Below are 22,503 nucleotides of genomic sequence, written 5' to 3' on the forward strand. Positions count from 1 at the left end.
GGGAATATACATAAAATACACCAGTGGATATACTGTTTAAAAGATTCTGGAATTATTTTCAAGTTATTCCTGTCAAATTTATATTAAGTTGCTTTTTTAGCTAATTTATTCAAAGCAAAAGTAATTTACACTAAGTCAAAGAGAAGTCTGGTGGAAACTAAGCAGAATTTAATTTGCATAAACTTTGTCTTATATTCTCTTGTTTTTTTAAAGCAAGCAGAGTATATTGAGCTTTAGGTGGGAAATGCTATTTTAACTTTGAATCTAGTGATTAATATACTTAGGAATATTATACTAGGAATATTGTACTAGGAATTCAACTTGGGAAACTTTAAAATCAAGGAGAAAAGTTCAATGTAATAATGAAGAACAATGACATTACTGAATTACCTTAAAGGTTCAAGTATAAATTGTTAATATTTATGTCCACAAGAACCAAATTGTGTTGATGAGAAATTTACCTTTTCAGCACTTCGTTGAATTCTGGTTTCACCTTCTCGCTTGGCATTTTCTTCAGCTTCTTTTAAGCTGTTAAGAAAATAGTTGGTCGGTTTATGACTTTATCATGTCTTCAGTGTCCAGCTCTGTGCTAAGCACTTCCATATCCTTTGCTCAACTTGCTCAACCCATCCACTTACATGAGACAAGCTTTGCCCTGTCTTGAATGTTTGAGCCAGAAAATTGCCAAAGATAAGGATGGGTGTGAAACTGACTCACTGACGATCAATTAGAAGCCTTGTTCTGTAAAACTGGATGGGTGTGACTCCTGGATTGACACACAGAAGATTGTCAGGAAAACTTGCTTTAACAGGCAGAACCAAGAGCTTTAAAACAATGCTGTGACAAGGATGAAACCAAACTAAGCATTTGAAGTACATGTTGTCATCCACACCCTTACGTATAGCTTTTTATACCTTGTGAAGTACTTGTTTGCCTTCATGTAAAAGCACCCTTGTCAATAAAAGCTACATTGAACTGAGCTTCTAAGTCCTTTCAGATCTATTATCTAACTGCAGTTCAACTTGGAGATAGACAAGACTATCTTAGTTCTACAGAGGAAGAAACCAACCAGGAGTCAGGGAGGTCAGATTCTCTTTTTTAGCTAGCACATGAAAAGAAACACAGAATCAGAGAATTAGGGCAGGTTTGAGCGCTAAAAGTGCATGATGCCTCCTAGATAAGAAAGTGGAAATGAGGATGATTTCCTGTCTGGAAACCAGTTATAATAACTATTTTTAAACCTGAGAGGACATGCCCTTGAATTCCACACAGCATACTATAATTTTCAAAGACAGATGTGAAGTCCTTTAATCTGTTAAATCTTTCTCTCTCCTGTTTTTAAAAATCCAGTGATATAAATACAGCACTTTAAGGCTTGCTGACAAACGGGTTAGAGAATCTATGCTTTAACAGCCAGAATATTAAAGACTCTTTGGATCTTTCTCATATTTGTGTCTCAGTGCTCAGAGCAGTGTCAGGCACTGAGAGAAAGATTAACCCAACAGTTCTTCCCTTTCATAAAGTCCCACCTTTTATACAACTAATAAATTCAGCCACATGACATTATTTTAAATTAGACTGTCATCTTCAGTAAGAGTATCTATACATGCCTGAATGAAGCAATGCATGTCAAATGACTGACCTAGATTATTCCACAAGAGAGCACCTTTTAAATTCTGAAACATTATGCCTTATAAAACACTGTGCATTTTCAAGTCATTATAATTAAATAAATTAAATAACTAGCATAACCGCTTTATCCACTCTTTTTAAGAAACTTTATCAGATAATATGAATTAAAAAGAGAAGAAGCCACTCTGGGAGCAAGGCCCATTTCACCTTATAAAGACAAAGGATAACATGCTTGAGGAAAAGGACTTTATCTCTCTGTGGAGTGGTTCTCAGGACAGCAACCAAATGCATTCTCATCAGGTCCACCTGCTGGCCAGCTTGGGGGTGAGGATACTTACAATAGCTCAGCACACATCAGACACTTATTGTCATGTGTCCTTCCATCAGGACCAAGAACTGGTTCAAGTTCCTTTGTGCATCCAAGTCTTGCATCCTTCACATAAGGCCGAAACTCACTACATATATCCTGAAGAACAGGGAAAGAAACTTGACATTTACCATCCGGATGGTAATGCTTACAACACTATTTTCAGAAATTTTATAGAGCCCAGTGCCCCTCTGCCTAGTGCACACTAGCTACCTAGAGCAATGCCAGTCATGTAAAAGTAGGTTAGTAAGTACTGTATAATTCAAAAGGTTAACTATAGAACTCGTTTACTTGTTTATTCATTTATTAGTAAACGTGGATAACCTATGATGTGTTAGAACGAAGGTAGAACACAGTCCTTGCCCTCAACTTGCTCACAATCTACTGGGTGATACAAAGAGATATTTAAAATACAACGTGCTACAGAGAACTGTATTCAATATCCTATGATAAACCATAATGGAAAAGAATATTTAAAAAAAGAATGTATATCTATAACTGAATCACTTTGCTGTACAGCAGTAATTAGCACATTATAAATCAACTATACTTCAATAAAAGAGAGAGTTACAAAAGGTAAAACAATGTTACCTTCTCAGTTTTTTTTAATTATGGAAAATGTGGCTTTTTTATATAAATAGGTTATCTATGTTAACATGTAATGGGTTTACTGTAATTTTAAATGAAAAACATATTTTTAAAATTCTCAGTTTTTACTCCTGATACAATAAATATCTATAGATATAACTCAAATAAACAAAGCTCCTTGGGGTCCTCAATAATTTTTAAGGGTTTAAATGAGTCCTAAGACAAAAAACATTGAAAACCACTATCCTAGAGTAATCCTACTTTCCAGCGATAAATGTATTTGTGATATTTTAGGTATCTCCCTTTTTTCCCTAAGCATATAAAAGCAAAAGCATATTTACACACATATACATATATTTATCTTTTTCTCACAAAAATAATGCTGTACAGCTAAAAAAATTACAATGTGCTAATATCCTATGATAAACCATAATGGAAAAGAATATAAAAATGAATGTGTGTGTGTATATATATATATATAACTGAATTACTTTGCTGTACAGCAGAAATTAACACAACATTGTAAATCAACTATACTTCAATTAAAAAAGACAAAAAATAAAGTATACTTTTTAAAAATCTAAAGAAAAAATACAATGTGCTAAATGTCTTGATGGGGGTAACCTCACTCACTTCTCCTATTATCACAGGCTCACAGAATTTTAGCATAGAAAGAAGGTGTTAGTCCAATTGTCACTTTTAGATATGGAAACACTGGTAAAGTGTGGTTAAGTAATCTGCCTAAAATCTCCTGACTGCAAGTGACAGTGCTGGGGTTTCTACTCAGGTTAAGTAACTGAAGTAGTTCTGTTTCTACAACACATGTAGTTTCCTTTCCCTCCCTCCCTTCCTTCCTTCCTTTGTTTTCATACAAAGCAGAAATAGAGATGAAAGGTCTAAATACCAAAGTAACCTGCTCCCCTTTCGGGAACTATCAGTTGCTTTTCATCTAAATGAGCAGTATTCCATTTCAGGTGCAGCAAGAATGAATTCTTTCCAAACACCCCCATCAAAGAAGGAAGAGGAGGGCTTCCCTGGTGGCGCAGTGGTTGAGAATCCGCCTGCCGATGCAGGGGACGCGGGTTCGTGCCCCGGTCTGGGAAGATCCCACATGCCGCGGAGCGGCTGGGCCCGTGAGCCATGGCCGCTGAGCCTGTGCGTCCGGAGCCTGCGCTCCGCAACGGGAGGGGCCACAACAGTGAGAGGCCCACGTACCACAAAAAAAAAAAAAAAAAAAAAAAAAGAAGGAAGAGGAGACCATCTTCTTTCTTTTCAAAGTCAGCCCCCCAGTGTTCCCCCCAACTCTGACATTCGTCCTCACCTGCTCTGGATTACTGTTCTTACATGCTCCTTCACCTTTTATGCGAACTTGAGATCTGGTTTTACTGGAATTAAAAGTTAGTAGACACAGCAGTTTAATATCATGGAACTTCTCACCAAATGCAGTTTTTCTTCATGTATTGTGATTCTCCTTTGCTTTTGAAAATAGGTGTCACATTGCATTCTTTACTTTTTCTAACAAAAGTCTGTGTTTATAAATTACAGTCAAAGAAATTTGGAGAGCATGTTGGAGAGCTGATAAGATTCAGACCTGTAAATGTTATTTCCAGATTTTTTTTTTCCTGTTTCCAGAGAGGACCCATATCAGAAGAATGGGAAAAAGTAAATCTTGTAACTAGATATTAGATGCCACCCAAGGAACTTTTTTTTTTTCACCCAAGGAACTTTGTTGTTGTTGATGATCATGCTGTTTTAAATAATTGAATTCAAGTTTATAGTATCCAGCATACTATTATACCATTCTTCATTTGGGTTATGATAACTAATATTTTGTTTTTCATGGAAAGTATGTAAGGCCCTAATTAATATTGTTCAGTCTATAGAACTTTAAAAGCATATCTGAAAACATAGTAGCATAAATATGATACACTTCTTACTCTCTAAAAAGATCTATAACATCTGTATAACAATAAAAATATAATAAAAACAATAGAAATAAAAAAACTAAGTAGTTAAAAGTGATAAGAAAAAAGTTATACCAAAAGAGATCAGCTGAGGAAAAATATAAAAATTGGAATTCCAGTGTTATTGCAGAGTTTCCTAGCAGACAGAACTAAGAAAGAAACACAATGAGCAGGATGATTCTCATTGTATAATAATAAGTCATATACCATAAATTAGAGGCTTAAATAAGCTATCACAGGATTCCCCACATAAAACATGGTAAGAACTAGTGTACAGTGTGTTCCTAGTAGTGTTACTAATACATTTGTAATAAAAAATTGTTCTTTCTTTACCTATTTTTTGTTTTCTGTTTCTTTATATTGACCCTTGGTGAAAGTGGAAGACACAGTTTTAGAGTGTATTTCTGAAAGTGCAGTCATGTGAGGGATCAGAGTGATCTAATTCAGTTGTGGTTTGGTAAAGATACTTATTATAAGGAAGGATAAAGCTTGTAGAACCTTAAGACTGAATATTTATCATTATCTCTTACTAGCCTTCTCAAACATTGGTTGTTATATTTGCAAAAACTAAAGAGCAGCCAATTCAAGACTGAGGTCATAAGCCAGAACCTGCAAAGGAAGTACGCCATCTTGTTGGTTGAAGACAGTCAATAACCAAACCTAGCACTGAGGGTAAAGAAAGAACCAAATGAGGACAAAATATAGGGCAATGAGATGCTTTAGCTACATTTGGTGAATGTTGAATAGATGGGAAGAAGTTCAATATTAAGTCCCAGTTACCCTAATATTATAAATTACTGAGCATTTAATAAATAAATATCATTTGATAATTAAATAATTCTCTATGAAAAAGGATATACTCCTAAATAGGTAGAAAGGAGAGAGATAGATAACAGATAAATGTGTATGTATATGTATGTATGAATAGATATATGTGTATGTGTGTGTTTGTATACAGATATAGATATATCAGATGTCTTACTTCACAGAAAGTGATAACCATCTGATAAATTGCACACAAGTGTGCTTGTAAAATATAAAGTGTTATACTACATACGTATTTTTTCTCTTAAGAATAGTAAAAGAAGTGATCCTAATAATTTATAGATGGCTAACTCCTACAAAATGGATTGTTATCTTAAAGATGTAAGAAAAAATGTGTTATATAATTATACAGAGAACATGCTTTAGGGAGAAAGCCTGCTTCAGAGAATACTCACGCGTTCTCAGCACATAGTGTACATCTGTTACTGTACGTTTTCCCATCTGTGCCACAAACAGCTGCATTATCATAGGTACAGATAAAATCCTCATCCCTTTCTCCTTTCTTGAAATCACTGCAATTCAACTGCAAGAGACATGATCAAGGAACATCAAACTATAAAGATAAAATATTCCTTAGATGCATAAATAGATTAATATTTTAAGCCCACAACAATATAACTCAGTGGAGAAGGAAAATATAATAAGGAGACTGCAGTGAACTAATAAAATCGTGGGTAATAAAGCATGGTCCAAGAACAGAAACATATAATCAGATTTCAGAAAAAATGATTTCAGTAAGATTTCAGACACCTGCTATCTGGATTAGGTGGGCCAAGTCACCTCTTTGAAACTTAGCAAACTGTATGTCAATCAAAACCTGCCTGCCTTCTCTATAGGGTAGTCATGAGGTCCAGTAGACAATGGATATGAAAGCGCCTGCCTTCTCTATAGGGTAGTCATGAGGTCCAGTAGACAATGGATATGAAAGCTCTCTGCAAACTATAAGCTACAATAACGTTTATAGTATTATAGATTAGAGTAATGATCAAGAGCCAGATTGCTGGGTTCATAATTCTAAATCTGCCACTTATTAGCTGTGTGATTTGGGTTACTTAACCACTCTGTGCTATAGTGTCCTCATTTGCAAAATGCATATAATATTACCAACTTCTCAGGATTATAAAGAGATTTAAATGTATTAATACATGTATAGTTCTTAGAACAGTGCCTAGCATATCCTGACCATTTATTGTTGTTGCTGTTGTTTTTTAAATGTTTTCTTTGCTGATAATCAAGCCAATAAAGCTAAACACCTTTTAGGGATGATGAGAGAAATCCGAAAATCTCTGCTCTAATAATATGACATATACATAGGGACAAACCTGTTTGGTGAGAAGAACAATTGCACTAGGTAATAACTGATGACTAGTGTTGGAATCTCAGATCTGCCACCCACTCACTTCACCTCTTTGATTCTCACTTTCCTTATCTGAAAAATGGGAATTCACACCCTATCCACATTACAGGCTTGTGGTGAAGAAGAAATAAATAGTTATGAAACATTATTTGGCAACTCATTATTGTGACATAAGCTAGATATTCTGATTCAGAGTTAACTTGAACTTAATTTCTATCTAAAACCAAAGAACATGATATCACATTGCAAAACATTTTTTGATATCATTATTGTCATAACAAAAATGTCTTTATTATAGATTTGGAAAACTTAGGATATGGACCTGTGACTTAGTATGGCACACAATATCAAGAATAAAGTAGGATAGACACAAATGTAAAATAAATTTTTGAACCAGAATATTACACTGAGGAACTCTCCTAGAAGCCAATTAAAAAGGAAAAAGAATTTAAACTAGAAAAGAAAATCTATGAAACATACCCCACTCTTCATGTCATATATTTAGGAAGAAGTTAAAAATAGAGTGAAAACAGGTTAAGTCATGGCCATATGTGCTACCCCATTCACTTGTTGTTCATTTCTTCCTCAAAACCCATTACACACTTACTAGGCTCTAGGCATTCCACTAGACTGTGACCCTGACACAGCAAAAAAAGAGAAAAGGAATACGTACTCTAATGGATTTACATTCGTTAAATAGACAGGGGAAGAGATAGACAGTAAATAAAAAACTTTAAATTATAACAAGTGCTATGAAAAATAAACTGCACAATATGATAGCACCCAGAATAGGGGCTATTTTAAATATAATGTCAAGAAAGATCTTTCTGCAAAGGTAACATTTGAGGTGAGATGGCATTAATGAGGAGGAGCCAGACATTAAAGACTTGCAGAAAGAACATTCCAGGCATGGAGAACTGCAATTTCAAAAGATTTGTGATAGGAACTAGATTCTCCTGTTTAAGGGGCAGAAAGAAGAGAAATATGGCTGGAGCATAAGGAAAAATCAGGAGCATAAGGAAAAGCTGCTGATTTTCTCTCAAAAATCATTTCTGGAGAAATTGCAGAAGCATGGGGATAGGGATCCAAGCAATCAACTTGGGGCCATCACTCCTCTCCCGCTTCACCAGTGAAATCAACAGCAGCCTACTAGGTCACAGATGTTGCCAGGGTGATGGACAGATCAAAAGCCCAGCTGGAAGGTGATGAGAACAGGTGTAAGCATTTACTACTCCACCTCCTCCTCTTCCAAACCCCAAGGGCTAGTGGATCACAGCCTACAGAGAACAATTCTTCCTGATGCTGACAATTTCTGAGAGCTTACAGATGGATTCTTGACATGGTGAAGTGGCAGCAAACTGGAGTTAACACTGGTTCTAGAACCTTCAGTTCTGAGCCTTATCCTTTGTCCTCTCCTGAAACTTACCAGGAGAGGCAGAGGCTGAAGCTTGGCTTCAATATTTTCTAACTCACTTTAGCAGAAAAAAATTTACTACAGAAAGATTAAAATTAAAAAGCACACAAATATTATAATAGGATAAGAAAAGATACAAGGCAAAAGTGAATAAGAAGAGAGCAGAAGCAAAAATATTAATACTTAATATATAGAATTCAGTCCCAAATGCATCATAAGTAACAAAGAAGGACATTACATGAAGTAAAAGGAAGAAAAGAACAAGAAGGTATAATAATCATGAGCATACATTCAATAATACCAGCTCTAAATATGTCAAATGATAACCAATAGAATTAAATAAATCAATAACTGGTGTTAGAGTTTTTAGCACAAACTTCTCAGAAGCTGATATATCAAAGGAAAAAATTAAGGTGCTTAAGTCATTAGATTTTAATAGAAAACTACATCCAAGAAACAGAAAATAAACATTTTTTCAGAAGATATAAAACATTTATAAAAGTAGAATATTTATCATGCCACAAAGAAAGTCTTAGGAAATTCCAAAGGATCAGTGTCATATGGCCCATGTTCTTTGACCACAATTCAATAAAATTAAGTTAATTTAAAATGGAAAAAAAGTACCACATATTTGTAAATCAAATAATGTATTACTAAATAAATTTGGGAGGGAGGAAAATTAAGAAATATTTGGCAAAGAATGACAAATGAAAACACTTCAAGTACAAATCTGAGATAGATGATCACTGATACCTTCAAATACATTTGTCATGAAATTTAGAAAGTTAAAATTTAAAGACTAAGTATTGCTCAATTCACTGTAAAATGAGCAGCAGAGCAAATAGGAATGAATGACATAAAGAACAGAAACTACAGAGAAAATTAATAAAAAGGCTAATGTTATAGTTTTCTAGTACAACTGATAAAAAAAGAAAGAAAGAGAAGATGACAATTTAAAAATATATATAATGATATTGGAAATAATTGAACATTGAGAAATAATACAATGAAAGCATATTGTGAGTATCCATACGTTAATGCATTTGAAAACCAAAATGGAGACATGGCTACAAAAAAAGTAGAAAATACCTCCGCTGGTGTACTAAGCAGGAGGAAAGTTGAACCTATCAATAAGTATATTAACTAATTGATATATTGGTCTGAAATAGTCTCTCCCCAAAATGCCCCATTTCTAATAGACTTAAAATACATTTTTCTAAAACTTTGAATTTAAGGAGTATGTACTGGAGACATAGTTGGGGTTTTTTTTTTAGCATATAATAGTCTCAGCCTTTTGATTGGGATGTTAAAACCATTTACATTTAATATAATTATCGATAGGATTGTATTTACATATGCTATGTTTCTATTTGTTTTTAATATACTCTTGTTCTTTTTACTTCTCTATTCTTCCACTATTGCCTTCTTTTTGGGTTAAATATTACTAGTGCGTCTTTTTCATTCTCCTGTTGATTTTATGCATTTATTATACATGTCATTTTCTGATCGGTTACTCTAGTGATTACAATAAGCATCCTAATTTATCACCATATACTACCAATTAATACTTAATTCTAGTAAAATATAGAAACTTGGCCCCAATTGTAGCTTTATTTTCTCTGTCTTCTTTCATACTGTAACTATCATACATGTTATATTTCTACACCCAATAAAACAGCGTTATAATCATTGCTATATACAATATTATATCTTTAAAAGAAGCTAGGTGAAAATAAGGGACATATGTTTATAGAGTACTTCATATTAACCCCTATATTTACCATTTCTGGTGCTTTTTATTTCTTTCTCTAATTCCAAGTTACCATCTGGTGGTCATTCCTTTAAACTAAAGAACTTTATTATTACTTATAAGACAGATCTGTTAGCAACAAATTCTCTCAGATTTCATTGATATGGGAATATCTTCATTTTGCCTTAATTTTATAGGGTAATTTTTGTGGATATAGAATATTGGTTAACATTTTTTTCTTTCAGCCCTTTGAGCATCTCTTTCCATTGCCTTCTGACCTTCATTATTTTAAATGAGAAGCCAGTCATATATAATGTGTCATTTTTCTTTTGCTACTTTTAAAACTTTCTCTTGATCTCAACATTTTGATCATGATGAGCCCAAGTGTAGATCTCTTTGATTTGTCCCATTTAGAGTTTGTTGAAATTCTTGAATATACAGATTCATAGAATCCCATTGCTCTTACCCAGAGTTCAACAATTTTTCAAGCATAACTGATTGTCAGATTAACATAGGCTGCTGGTCGATTTCCAGAATGCTAAAATGGTTGTTTTACTCAATTTTGTGTAGCCTTATAGTTGTTCTTTGGGGAGGGAATTAGCTGACCTCCTTATTCAGCAATAGTCTGAAGTGTCACCCCTCAGGGTAATTTTATATTGATTCCCAAACCAGATAAGAATAATTAGCAAGGGGAAAGTATAGACTCATTTTACTTACAAAAATAGTTTCAAATTTTCTAAATAATAACTATGCAAATTCAATAGTGTATTAAAAAATGCATTATGATTAAGTATGATTTACCCTAAGAAAATAATAATGATTTAACATTTAGCATGGTTATCAAAAAATGTATTACGTTAACAGACTGAAAGAGAAAAATTGTAAAATTATTTCAATAGTTGCAGAGAAGGCATGTGATAATGATCAAAACATATTCAGAAGAATAAAAACAGAAAGGAACTTCCTAAACTTACTAAAGTTTATAGAAAAACACCTATGGTAAACAATATACTTAATGGAGAAACTTTAGCTATATTGCATTTAATATAGGCAGAGAAAGGGCAGATTGAAGTTCATTATCATTGCTACTGTTGAACTACTGTATTGAACTCTAGATCCTCACCAATGATAAAAGGAAAGAAAAAGAAATAAAGAAGTGACAAGATTGAAAGGAAGTTATAAAGCTTCTATTATTTGCAGATGATGTGATCAACTTCCAAGAAAAAGACAACAGAATTAACAGATAAATTATAAGAATTAACAAGGTATCATAAAGGTTTTTAACAGAAGATAAACTTATAGAAATCAATAGAATTTGTCTATGCCAACAATAATCAGATATAAATACCATTAACAACAAAATACCACTCAAAAGAGCAATAAAATTACAAATTTTCTAGGTATTGGCAAAAAATACCTGTGGAGAATATTTTACAGATTTCATAAGATACAGAAAAATTATATGAATTAATAAGATATTCTGTGCCTTTGACTTGGGCAAGTTACTATTGTAAAAAGTCAATTTTACCCATATTAATTTATAAATTCTCTGTAGCCTTAACCACATTGAGTTCTCAAACTCAAGTTGAATTTTTTATAAACTTAGTAAATTTTTTATTTCAAATATATATGTGGAAAAATATATATCTGTGCATAGGTAAGTCAACTTTGAAAAAGTGAGCTAACAAAGGGGACTTGTCATATTAGTTATTAAAGAAATGAATATGAACAAAAAAGGGAACTTAGAAAGACATACATGCACACCTATGAATTTAATATCCTACAAAGTTGGCAACTTAAATCAATGAGAAACACTGAATGAATGAATTGATCAATTAAAAAACAAAAGTTTCTCCATAGGCCAAAGATGTTAGCGATTAGAAATTATGGAGGATTTCAGAAAACTTGGGTGGTAGGAATGGAAATCATGAAAAGGAGTCAAATTGGAATATACATTGGATGCAAAACCAAGACTTGTTGATGGATTGGATATCAGAGTCATAAGGTTAAAGAATGACATACATAGTAATGAAGAATAAATTGATGATGCAAGAGAGAGAGGATGTCTATAGGAGGAAACTTCTTGAACAGAGCATCTTATTCTGAGAGTAAGAAGCAGGGTTAATTTTCTTTTTTTAAACATCTTTATTAGAGTATAATTGCTTTACAATGCTGTGTTAGTTTCTGCTTTACAACAAAGTGAATCAGCTATACATATACATATATCCCCATATCTCCTTCCTCTTGAGTCTCCCTCCCACTTTCCCTATCCCACCCCTCTAGGTGGTCACAAAGCACTGAGCTGATCTCCCTGTGCTATGCAGCTGCTTCCCACTAGCTAGCTATTTTACATTTGGTAGTATATATAAGTCCATGCCACTCTCTCACTTCGTCCCAGCTTACACTTCCCCCTCCCTGTGTCCTCAAGTCCATTCTCTACATCTGCATCTTTATTCCTGTCCTGCCCCTAGGTTCATCAGAACCATTTTTTTCTTAGGTTCCATATATATGTGTTAGCATACAGTATTTGTTTTTCTCTTTCTGACTTACTTCACTCTGTATGACAGACTCTAGGTCCATCCACCTCACTACAAATAACTCAGTTTCGTTTCTTTTGATGGCTGAGTAATATTCCATTGTGTATATATGCCACATCTTCTTTATCCATTCAGCTGTCGATGGACACTTAGGTTGCTTCCATGTCCTGGCTTTTGTAAAGAGAGCTGCAATGAACACTGTGGTACATGACTCTTTTTGAATTATGGTTTTCTCAGGGTATATGCCCACTAGTGGGATTGCTGGATCGTATGGTAGTTCTATTTTTAGTTTTTTAAGGAACTGCCATACTGTTCTCCATAGTGGCTATATCAATTTACATTCCTACCAACAGTGCAAGAGGATACAAGAAGAAAAGACAACCCTCAGAATGGGAGAAAATGTTTGCAAATGAAGCAACTGACAAAGGATTAATCTCCAAAATTTACAAGCAGTTCATGCAGTTCAATATCAAAAAAAACAAACAACCCAATCCAAAAATGGGCAGAAGACCAAATAGACATTTCTCCAAAGAAGATATACAGATTGCCAACAAACACATGAAAGAATGCTCAGCATCACTAATCATTAGAGAAATGCAAATCAAAACTACAATGAGGTATCAGCTCACACCAGTCAGAATGGCCATAATCAAAAAATCTACAAACAATAAATGCTGGAGAGGGTGTGGAGAAAAGGGTTAATTTTTGATGGGAAAAATCTAAGCAGAGAAAGTAGATTGTTTCCTTTTACAGTTAAGAGGAAAATAACAACAATAAAAATATACTATAATTGCATTAATCTATTCACACACAGACAAGTAAACATCTAGACAGAAATTACTTGAAGGCAAACAGCCAAATAATAACTGCCTTAATTTATAAGTAAATTATTTCCTAGGTAGCAAAACATGTAACCATAAGAACTTTATCTAGAGGTCAAAATTATAATTCAGGCATAAAATGGTAACAGAGAAGTATAATGTCTTAATATTCTATAATTTTATTTCTTAAAAATCCTATTTCATTAAAATTCAGTAAATGTGTGTCTACATATGAAAACGTACCACTAGTAATGTTTTAAAATAGTAGGTTTAAGAATAATGTGTGTGTGTGTGTATTTGGGGGATTTTTGTTTATCACTTTCTTGTATTTTATATTTTTAAACACCAATGATATATCAGTTTTTCATGAAGAAAAAAGAAGAGGAGAAAGAGAATGGATTTTATAGAGTAAGCATCTCTCTAAATGTCACAAAGAAAGGCAGATTTGAAAAGTACCAGTAAAGTTTTCTGACCCTCACAGATTTGGGGGAACATAGAAGCAGCTCCCTTTTGCTCAAAGAGTTTGTAGTTATTGACCAATTGTGTGGTGACTATGTTATTGTTTTAAAAGTGAGACTGGTTGAGCCCGGGCAGAGACTTTGGTTGACTCGGTCTACTGCGGAGGCTGAGGTGCTCAGACAGTCCTGAGTAACACTAACAAGGAGGATGGTAGCTTGGTTAGACCAGGGATATTAATGTAATTTGGGTGTGCCTTCCGTGACTGATCATTTTAGTTATGTGTCAGAGGCAGGAGAGGAGGAAGAGAAAGAAGATATTGGAGAAGAAGCTACATAGGAGACCTGGAATAATATGAGTAGTTGTCAGAATACATGGCAATAGCCCCAGCTTTGTCAATAACTTATTGTAAGACGTTGTAGACAGAGATTTCACCAAGTCTGGGCCTAGAACTTTTATTTTTTTGTATAAATAAGAATTTTTGTATAATAAAAAATTATTTATAAAGGGAAATGGTTATGTGTTGGGTTGCATCTGTATAGTTTCTTTCATTTTATTTAATTAAAAAAAGTTTTTACCACAGAACAGTTTTCTCCAACAAATATTAGCCTGAATCCCAATTTGCAAAATAGATATAAATAAGCAAGTCTACTTGAATTAGGGGAAATCTCCAAGTATCAGAAAATATGTTCAGTCGGAAGAGAAAGAGGAAAAGAGAAAGGAAATAAAATGAGTCAAATGTCTGCTAACACATGTTAAACATTGTAGCTGGCTTTTAAAACTTAGTTTCTCATTTGATCCACATTCCATTTCAGAGGTGAAAAAATTGAGACCCAGATATACATAAATTGTCCAAATTCTGAGACTTGAACTTAGTTCTACAGTCCCATGAAGTCTCTTGTTGGAGCTAAGACAGGACAGTAGAAATGAGAAATGGCCATGGAAAGCAGACATCACACTGGCTTATACCACCTCTTAGCATCTGTCAGTGCCCCAAATGTTTTCAGAGAGTTGGGTCATGGGTTGGGCCTATGGACAAGCTGTACCAGATATTTAGCCTACCCCTGGACTACGCCATGTTCCCTCCCTTCTAAATAGCTGGCCTCACAACAGGTATGACCTAGTAATTAAGAAATAAAGAGATCTGAATAGAGTTGAACATAATCTCCAAAGCAAATATGACAAGTTGACTCCAAATAGTCTCACCTTTGCTGGGGCAGTAGCCCTGGCTCTTGCTAAATGCCTGGCCCTTCTCTGGGATTTTGCTTCTTTTTCTCTGGAAGACAGCAAAGAATAGAATAGCTCAGATATGCTTGACCAATTTTAGGTCTAACATCATACACGGTAAACTTAATTTTGGCTATTCTTCTCAGCTTAATCTAGCTTGTCAGAACTGGAGGTATGTCTGGAAATGACCACAGGTACTGTAAATTTCTCCTCAGTGCTGAAATATATCTCAAATGTGGTTCTATTAAAAGTAAGAATCTTTACTGTTAACTGTATAACAGATTACCAACCTTAAACACTTCCATCACCCAGGTGGTCACCAACTCTAAAAGCCATTTATATCATTTTTGGAATGCTCCCTTTGAAAGACCATATTCAGATTGATCCAAAATCTACCCACCTGTCTTGGTCTGAGGTTCCAATCTCTAAGGACCCACAGAGCAAATTCAGCAATTTAAAGATAACTTTAATGCCTCATACAGTCTCCTCCTTTCCAGGTTAAGAAGCCAAGTTTATCCCAACATAATTTACATAAGTAATAAAGATAATAATTGTGTGAGTGACTTCAAAGTGATAAATAACCTGCCTTGTATGTCTAAAGGCATTTAATTTTTATTTTTAATTATTTTTCAATAAATTTATTCTATTTATAGTTTCAGTCTCCTAACAAAACATCTTATGTAACAAGGAGGAAACTCTTTAGTAAATATTACACCTGCTGGTTTACATTCAGCTTTCAAGAGACTAAGAAAGGATTGTTAAACTTGCCCTGGGAGTCCTCCCTCCCTAAATTTTGCCTTGCCTTCCTTCATCTTCCTGCAATGTCTTCATTAGTAGCAGCACATGTGATCAGAGCTTCGTTATCCCAATATTAATGACTATGTCAGATTAAATCCCTTGACACATTACCAACTTGGCATTTTAAAAGCTGATTATAACATAATTATCTTCAGTGGGTAAGTTTTGTATTGGCTTGGTACCAGAGTTAAAGTTTTGATGGTGGTCAGAAACCGAGAATGAATTCCCTGTTCAAAAACAAATTCGGTCCCTTTGATTTGAGGACTTGCAACTGATAACTCAAGCCTTTACCACCTATGGAGTGTCACTGGAGAGAAGAAAATAGTTAAGAAGCATTGCAAACATGTCAGTAAACCTCCGGGATATTAATTCTTTCTGAGTTGCGGGGAGTTTGGAAGCTACAGTCAATCCTAGAGTCCATCTCATGCTAGCATAATCCTAGATGTCTGAAGACACTGGTAGCTCACAGAGTTAGGGTATATCCTGATTCTCCTGGTTGGCTCTCACAAGAAGAGTCTGGCATCATTCTCAGGGGTACAACAGAGTCTGGTCTTAACAGGCTCAAGAATTCTTTTCTCCCAGGGTTAGAAAACTCAACTTGGAAGTACATCCTCAAAAAACTATTAAGTGCTGCATGAGGTATTGATACCAGGCCCTCTGGGATATTTTGGAATACCATGAGTGATTATTAAAATCTTTCCAAGTGGGTGGCATTTATCCAACTTTACTTGATGGTAGGTATCACAGTGATCTGTAAGCATTTTTATTTACCCACTTAGATTTAGAAAAATATATTTGACAGAAAATAAAAATAATACATTTAGTAGTTCAGAGAATAACTGGTAACTCAAAATACTTGAAAGAAAGATTAAACTTTACTCACAATATCATTTTGCATGTGGCGCATTTGTTGATGAACACTGTTCCATCAGGGCTTTGAAAAATGTTTTTATCTTGGGAACAAAACAGTTTTCCATTTTTCATCAGTGCCCTATATTCATTGCATGTTTCCTTAGGAAAATATGAAAAAAAGTGTTTACAGAAATCTCATCAAAGCAAGACTTTACCTTCTAAGAACAATATTATTTCATGACCACCACCCCCTTTGTATGGAAGACATTCACTCAGTTGATACAGATAATACAAATAAAAGTAATGAATCTGGATTGTCTGTTGGAGATTGAAAATTCACCTAAAAGCATTCATCTAAAATCATTAGTGAAATGGAAAGAACAAGGGACTTGGAGTCAAAAGATCTAAGCTTATCTTCCAGGGTTCTCATTTACAAGCCCAATAGCCATAGCAAATGAACTTCTCAAAGGCTCATTTACCCTATCTGTAAAAACATAGGATATAAGTATATGTGCTTCATAAGTTTTGTGTGGATTAAATATCATAAGCATGTAAATGCCTCAAAGAGTGCCTGATATATAGCAGATATTCAATAATTAGATTCTCTACCTCTCCTCTTCCTCCTGCTTTATTATTATAGTTGTTGTTGATATTGCCATTATTGTTATTGGAATCTGCTAAGATGATGCATATAAAATACCTAGCACACAGTAGTTCAAAAATATTTGCCATTAAAAGATATATGCGGGCTTCCCTGATGGCGCAGTGGTTGAGAGTCCGCCTGCCGATGCAGGGGACATGGGTTCGTGCCCCGGTCCGGGAAGATCCCACATGCCACAGAGCGGCTGGGCCCGTGAGCCATGGCCGCTGAGCCTGCGCATCCGGAGCCTGTGCTCCGCAACGGGAGAGGCCAAGCAGTGAGAGGCCCGCGTACAGCAAAAAAAAAAAAAAAAAAAAAAAAGATATATGAAAATGTTGCAGTGTATTTGATGAAGGCCTGCTATATGTCACTCACTTTTTTTCTAGGAGCTTAATATTAATGGTGCATTTGCACTACCTAGTAAAGTACTGATTTAAAATGTTATACTACCTATTAGTTTAGGAAATCCACTGGTCCTTTAAAGCCTTTGTAATCTGTTTTTTTTTTCTTTTGGTTTTTTGTTTTGTTTTGACTTTGAAAAAACAAAGCATAAAGATCCTTGTACCAAAAAAAACAAGTAAATCAGTCAAGCCTTTGCTCCAACTCTGACATATGCAACCTCTTCCAAAGGACAGATTATAGAATTCTATTCAGCCTCCTATATCTTTATAATAATCATTCAGTTAATCAACAAACACTTATTATGAGGATACTATACTTTTCTGTGTGTCATGGATACAGCAATAAATAAGGCAGGAAGGATCCTTGCCTAAATGGTGCGTACCATCTAATGGATAATGATGTAACTAACCTAGCATCCTATAGACAGGAGGCAGTTGGTAGCACTTGCAGAATGAATGATTAATGGTGAAGAAGAATAAATAATTTCAGAGACCAGCCCTAGGAAATTTCGTTAAGGGTGACCTACTAAAACATCTCTAAGATTATTATCACCATCCAGTGATCTTATCTGAGTAGCAGAGCAATAATTTCTGGCAACAGACTGACAACTGGGCCTCTTGAGATCCATGTCTGGTCTCTGATTCTATAGTATCTTATGCCAGTATTGCAAGTTACTGCTTAGCTGGCTGGATATAACTGATTCTATAAAGTCTAGATAAAAACATTGTCATAGAATCAGAGAACAGCCTGGTGTCTCTGTAATAGAAATATATCCCTTGTGAGGTAGGTCTTAAAGAAAGTGCTGAAAACAAAGATTCATGATAACACTAGAATGAAGCTTTAAATAGTTTTTAGTGGTCAACTGAAAAAGAACATTATCAATCAAGATAATTCCTGAATTGGATTTCTCCTATGTCATAATTAGAAAAATAGCTAAATCCTAGAAAGACACACTTTTATTTTTATATGAATGGACAACTGAGTCCTAGAGAACAGGTTAAGAAATTTGTTCACAGTTTGTAATTAGTAAAGATGGAACTTGATGCTATTTTTCTGAGTTATGAGGTTATCCAGTGTATTCTCTTGGGAAATAGGAAAAGGCCATAAAAATTGAAATCAGCAGTTGTGTTTTTCTCTAGAAAAAATGAAATAGCCTCCCAATGACCATAATAGAGAGGGCTGAAACAGGAACAGGTCTGGGCCATAAAGGAATCCTGAGTTGGTGAGATGACTTCTCAGCAACCGATTACTTGCAATCTAACTTCCAGTCTTTGGCTCATTTTTGTTTTGTTTGTTATAGTTGCTCTTTGTGTTTTCTCCACTTGTCTCAGAGAAACTGGAGCCCCGTAGGGCCAAGTTCTTTCTGTTTTCCTTCACTGGCTGTGATATTGCCCAGTGTTTTCCATTTTTCCTCCCCAGGCATCATCATAAACTCCTCAGGAGCTGGCATCACCCCTGCTCTGTGTTAAGGCATTAACAAGGTTGCCATGGCTTCGTAATAACCCTTCTGGGATGACAAATTTAAGCATATGGTAAAGATCCTTGCAGATTACTCCAGTGCTTTTCTGTGCTATTCTGGCTCATGTTTGTAACATTCAACATGTTCTTATGGTACTAGAAAGAACTTGAGCTACTGAACTTGGAAAATAAAATTTCCAGCACTATAAGAAAGACTAAATTAATAGTTTTCATTTCTGACAAAATATCCAAAGACTATGATAAGAAATATTTCCAGATAAATAATTACATTTTATATTCTTTTTGCTTATGCCAACATGAGAGGTGGCTAAATTTGTTTTTTAAATGTTTTTCAGTGAAATAGAGTTCAACAGTATGAGAAATATCAGTGCAAAATTTGAAATATCCACCAAAACTACTACCCATTATCATCGACGCTGAAAAAAGAAAATTATGGCTTCATGCTCAGTAAGATTTACACAATACCCTTCTTTTTCCAGTATGAAATATTCAAATGAGCATGCTCTTCGATTCTCAAAAATCCAGGCTTTCTTTCTACCCTACCATCCCACTCTACTTATGCAATAGAAGTTTCTGAACCTCTCTTTAATCAGAAAACTTAAATGAAATAATAGAGACTATAATGGAATTCTCTAGAATATACCTGTAAGTTTCTCTTTTAAAAAAAATGTAACAATAAAATACAGCAAGAGTATTTTAACCACATTTATAAGAGTTTTGGTGTAGAAAAGAATCTTTTTACTATTTTATTCTTTCAATGTTCATGGTCTTTGAGAAACATAGCAAATATCTGCTACATAAGTAGAAATATTTTCAATCTGAAATAATGGCACAGTTGTGTGTGTGTGTGTGTGTGTGTGTATGTAATTGGCTCTTTCAATGTGCCTTTCAAATAGATTTTAAAATGTTTAATTTCTATAGAAAATGATTCCTTCATTTCTCAATCAAAAGATCCCTTAGAGTTGGTACAGACCCTTCCAGAGTCAGGGCCTCTGCCATCACAGGTGCTTCTGCCTGGTCTGCTGTGAGTTACAAGTAACTTCATGATTCACTCCCACCTCACCTTTAGATCCATGTTCTAATGCTATCTTCTCAGAGAGAACTTACCTGACTATCTCAAGAAAAACTGATACCATCTCCATCCCCAGAAATTCCTGTCTTCCATCCTGCTTTATTCTTCTTCCAGCACTAATCATTATTTAATGTAGTATATATTTTACTAATTTACTTATTAACTTGTTTGTTTTCTTCCACTAAAATGTAAGCTCCATGACGGCAGGGTTCTTTTTTGTTTTTATATCCCTGGCATCTCAAACAGGATCTGACATAAAATAGATGCTCAGTAAATATGTATTGAATGAAATATATACACTGACTATACACAAGATACAGACAGCTCCTTTCTGCATAATGATAACAAGAAAACTTATTTCAGCTTCCTATGTGTATCATGACTTCCAGCTGTTAAACTGAACAATAGTAATTCACTAGTGTGTTTGTTTATGGAATTTTAAAGCACTCCTTTAGTGTGGTAGATTGCCTCTTGCAGATATCCATTATCATTAAGACATTGACTGGTGTGTGTGTGTGATTCATGTCTTGATTCATAAAGACCTGTTTCTGTGTTTTTAACAAAAGCTATTAGTACACATGAGTATAATATGTCTGTATTATAATATGAAGGTGTTGGCCACAGAACATTTTTCTTTAGGGACCTTGGAATGAATTCAATGAAGAGCAAAAGCAGGACTAACCTGATTTTCACCTTCACTTGCAGCATCTGGGACAAAAATACAGAAACCAAAGTTAAGGGAATGTAAAACATTTAATAAGTAAAACAATTTACTGAGTGTAGTATCTTGCTTATTTTAATGGCAGTATATTTTAAAACCACAAATTGATTTGAACACATTAAAATTTACCATGGCAAATGAAGTGAGGGCACTGCACCAGGCAGTATATACAGTCACAAAGATCTCTCACTCATAAAGTTCCAATTACTTCAAAAAATAATACTTACTCATATGCTTTCTGACCCCCTCAAAATATCTAATTTCTAAAAGATCCTTTCAGAACAAAGTATTGCAGGCCTCTTTTAAAATTATAACATAGTACACCTATCAAACATATCAATTATAGTTTTAAGGTATAGTGTAGCATAAAGTTTATATCATATATATACATAAAATTAAATTTTCTGAATTCTGGTAGCTCTGCCTCATAATTATAGCCACAAAAATTAGAGATCTGGTAAATATTAAGATTAATTAAAATCACAGACTAATATACTCTCTCATTAACAGACTTTTTTTGTACCTATACACTTTTTTAGGAAAGTGGGCATCACTTGTGTATAATGGTCTCCTCACTCTCCATCTCTGAGGTTTCCTTTTAAAATATGTAAATGCTTCATAGCAGGTTAAGTCTAGGCAATCTTGTGTTCCCTTCAAATTCAAATAGCAAAAGCAAAAACCTACTTGCTAGCTCCCATAGAAGTCCCTTACCAATTAGATGAAATATTTTCAATCCATTTAGGATTTGAAAGCACAAAAATAAAATTTGCTAGAAAGCACTACTGCTTTAAAATAAAAACAGATGACTGAATTTGATTTTTAATGTTTTATTTACAAATATAGTATTAAAATATACATATTAAGTACATCTAAGTTTTAAATATCTGTTATACACATAATTCATATCAGCATCAATTCATAGGCTTAATATCCTATATATGTATAATATATATAATTCATATTGTTATGAACTTTTATGTTTGGTGAGGGGAATATGGAGAAGAATCTATTAGCTTTTCAGAATTAATGTTGAATTAATGGAAGGATTTCTGATGGATAAAAATTCAGATTATCTCAAACTACTTGTAATTTCTAAAGATAACATAGTTATAAAACCACATATGTAATTCTTCAAAACTCTACATCTGGCAAGGTATTTCAGGGATATATATATATGTATATATATACATATATATATATATATATATATATATATATATATATATATATACGCTGAAGAGGGAGGGAGAGAGACAAGTCCCTGCCCAGAGCTTTGGGATGTGTGGCAAGAGGCTTAGACTACAGGTAAATTGCTCACCTTGTATGAGGCAAAGAGCCAGGGTCAGAAGCATTGGCACTGCAGCTATCTTCATGTTGAAGATGATGTAAGTTGGTTACACGTCTGCTCCTTGCATTGCTCACCAGCTGGTGCTCTAAGACTGAACCCATGGAGATGCAGCTCACTTTTATAGTATACTGTGGGTGACACCCACAACAACAGCCAAACTGTAAAACCAGTTGTTCAAGGTCATGCTAAACTTAATATACCACATCAATTTAGTTTCCATCTTTTAGGATCCTGTCAGGGTGGCAGATTTCAA

At 34.3% G+C, this 22,503-nt stretch overlaps 1 protein-coding gene across 1 annotated transcript in view; it reads right to left on the bottom strand.

Moving 5' to 3' along the window:
* The window catches only part of SPINK5 (serine peptidase inhibitor Kazal type 5), a gene marked incomplete at its 3' end in the record, with an annotated part of 60,128 nt that extends 37,837 nt beyond the window's left edge, over positions 1 to 22,291 (bottom strand). Inside the window, exons 1-8 of the mRNA XM_082623088.1 lie at positions 22,221 to 22,291; positions 20,864 to 20,889; positions 16,620 to 16,747; positions 14,918 to 14,987; positions 5,772 to 5,899; positions 3,909 to 3,972; positions 1,971 to 2,098; positions 462 to 528 (exon numbers count right to left, since the gene is read on the bottom strand). Of these exons, the coding sequence (XP_082479214.1) occupies positions 462 to 528; positions 1,971 to 2,098; positions 3,909 to 3,972; positions 5,772 to 5,899; positions 14,918 to 14,987; positions 16,620 to 16,747; positions 20,864 to 20,889; positions 22,221 to 22,275 (666 nt within the window). The 5' untranslated portion in view covers positions 22,276 to 22,291. The remainder of the gene's footprint in view (positions 1 to 461; positions 529 to 1,970; positions 2,099 to 3,908; positions 3,973 to 5,771; positions 5,900 to 14,917; positions 14,988 to 16,619; positions 16,748 to 20,863; positions 20,890 to 22,220) is intronic.
* Between the last annotated feature and the right edge of the window lie 212 nt (positions 22,292 to 22,503).

Source organism: Mesoplodon mirus (genome assembly GCF_964341445.2).
Source record: "Mesoplodon mirus genome assembly, chromosome: 5".
Classification (NCBI taxonomy): domain Eukaryota; kingdom Metazoa; phylum Chordata; class Mammalia; order Artiodactyla; family Ziphiidae; genus Mesoplodon; species Mesoplodon mirus.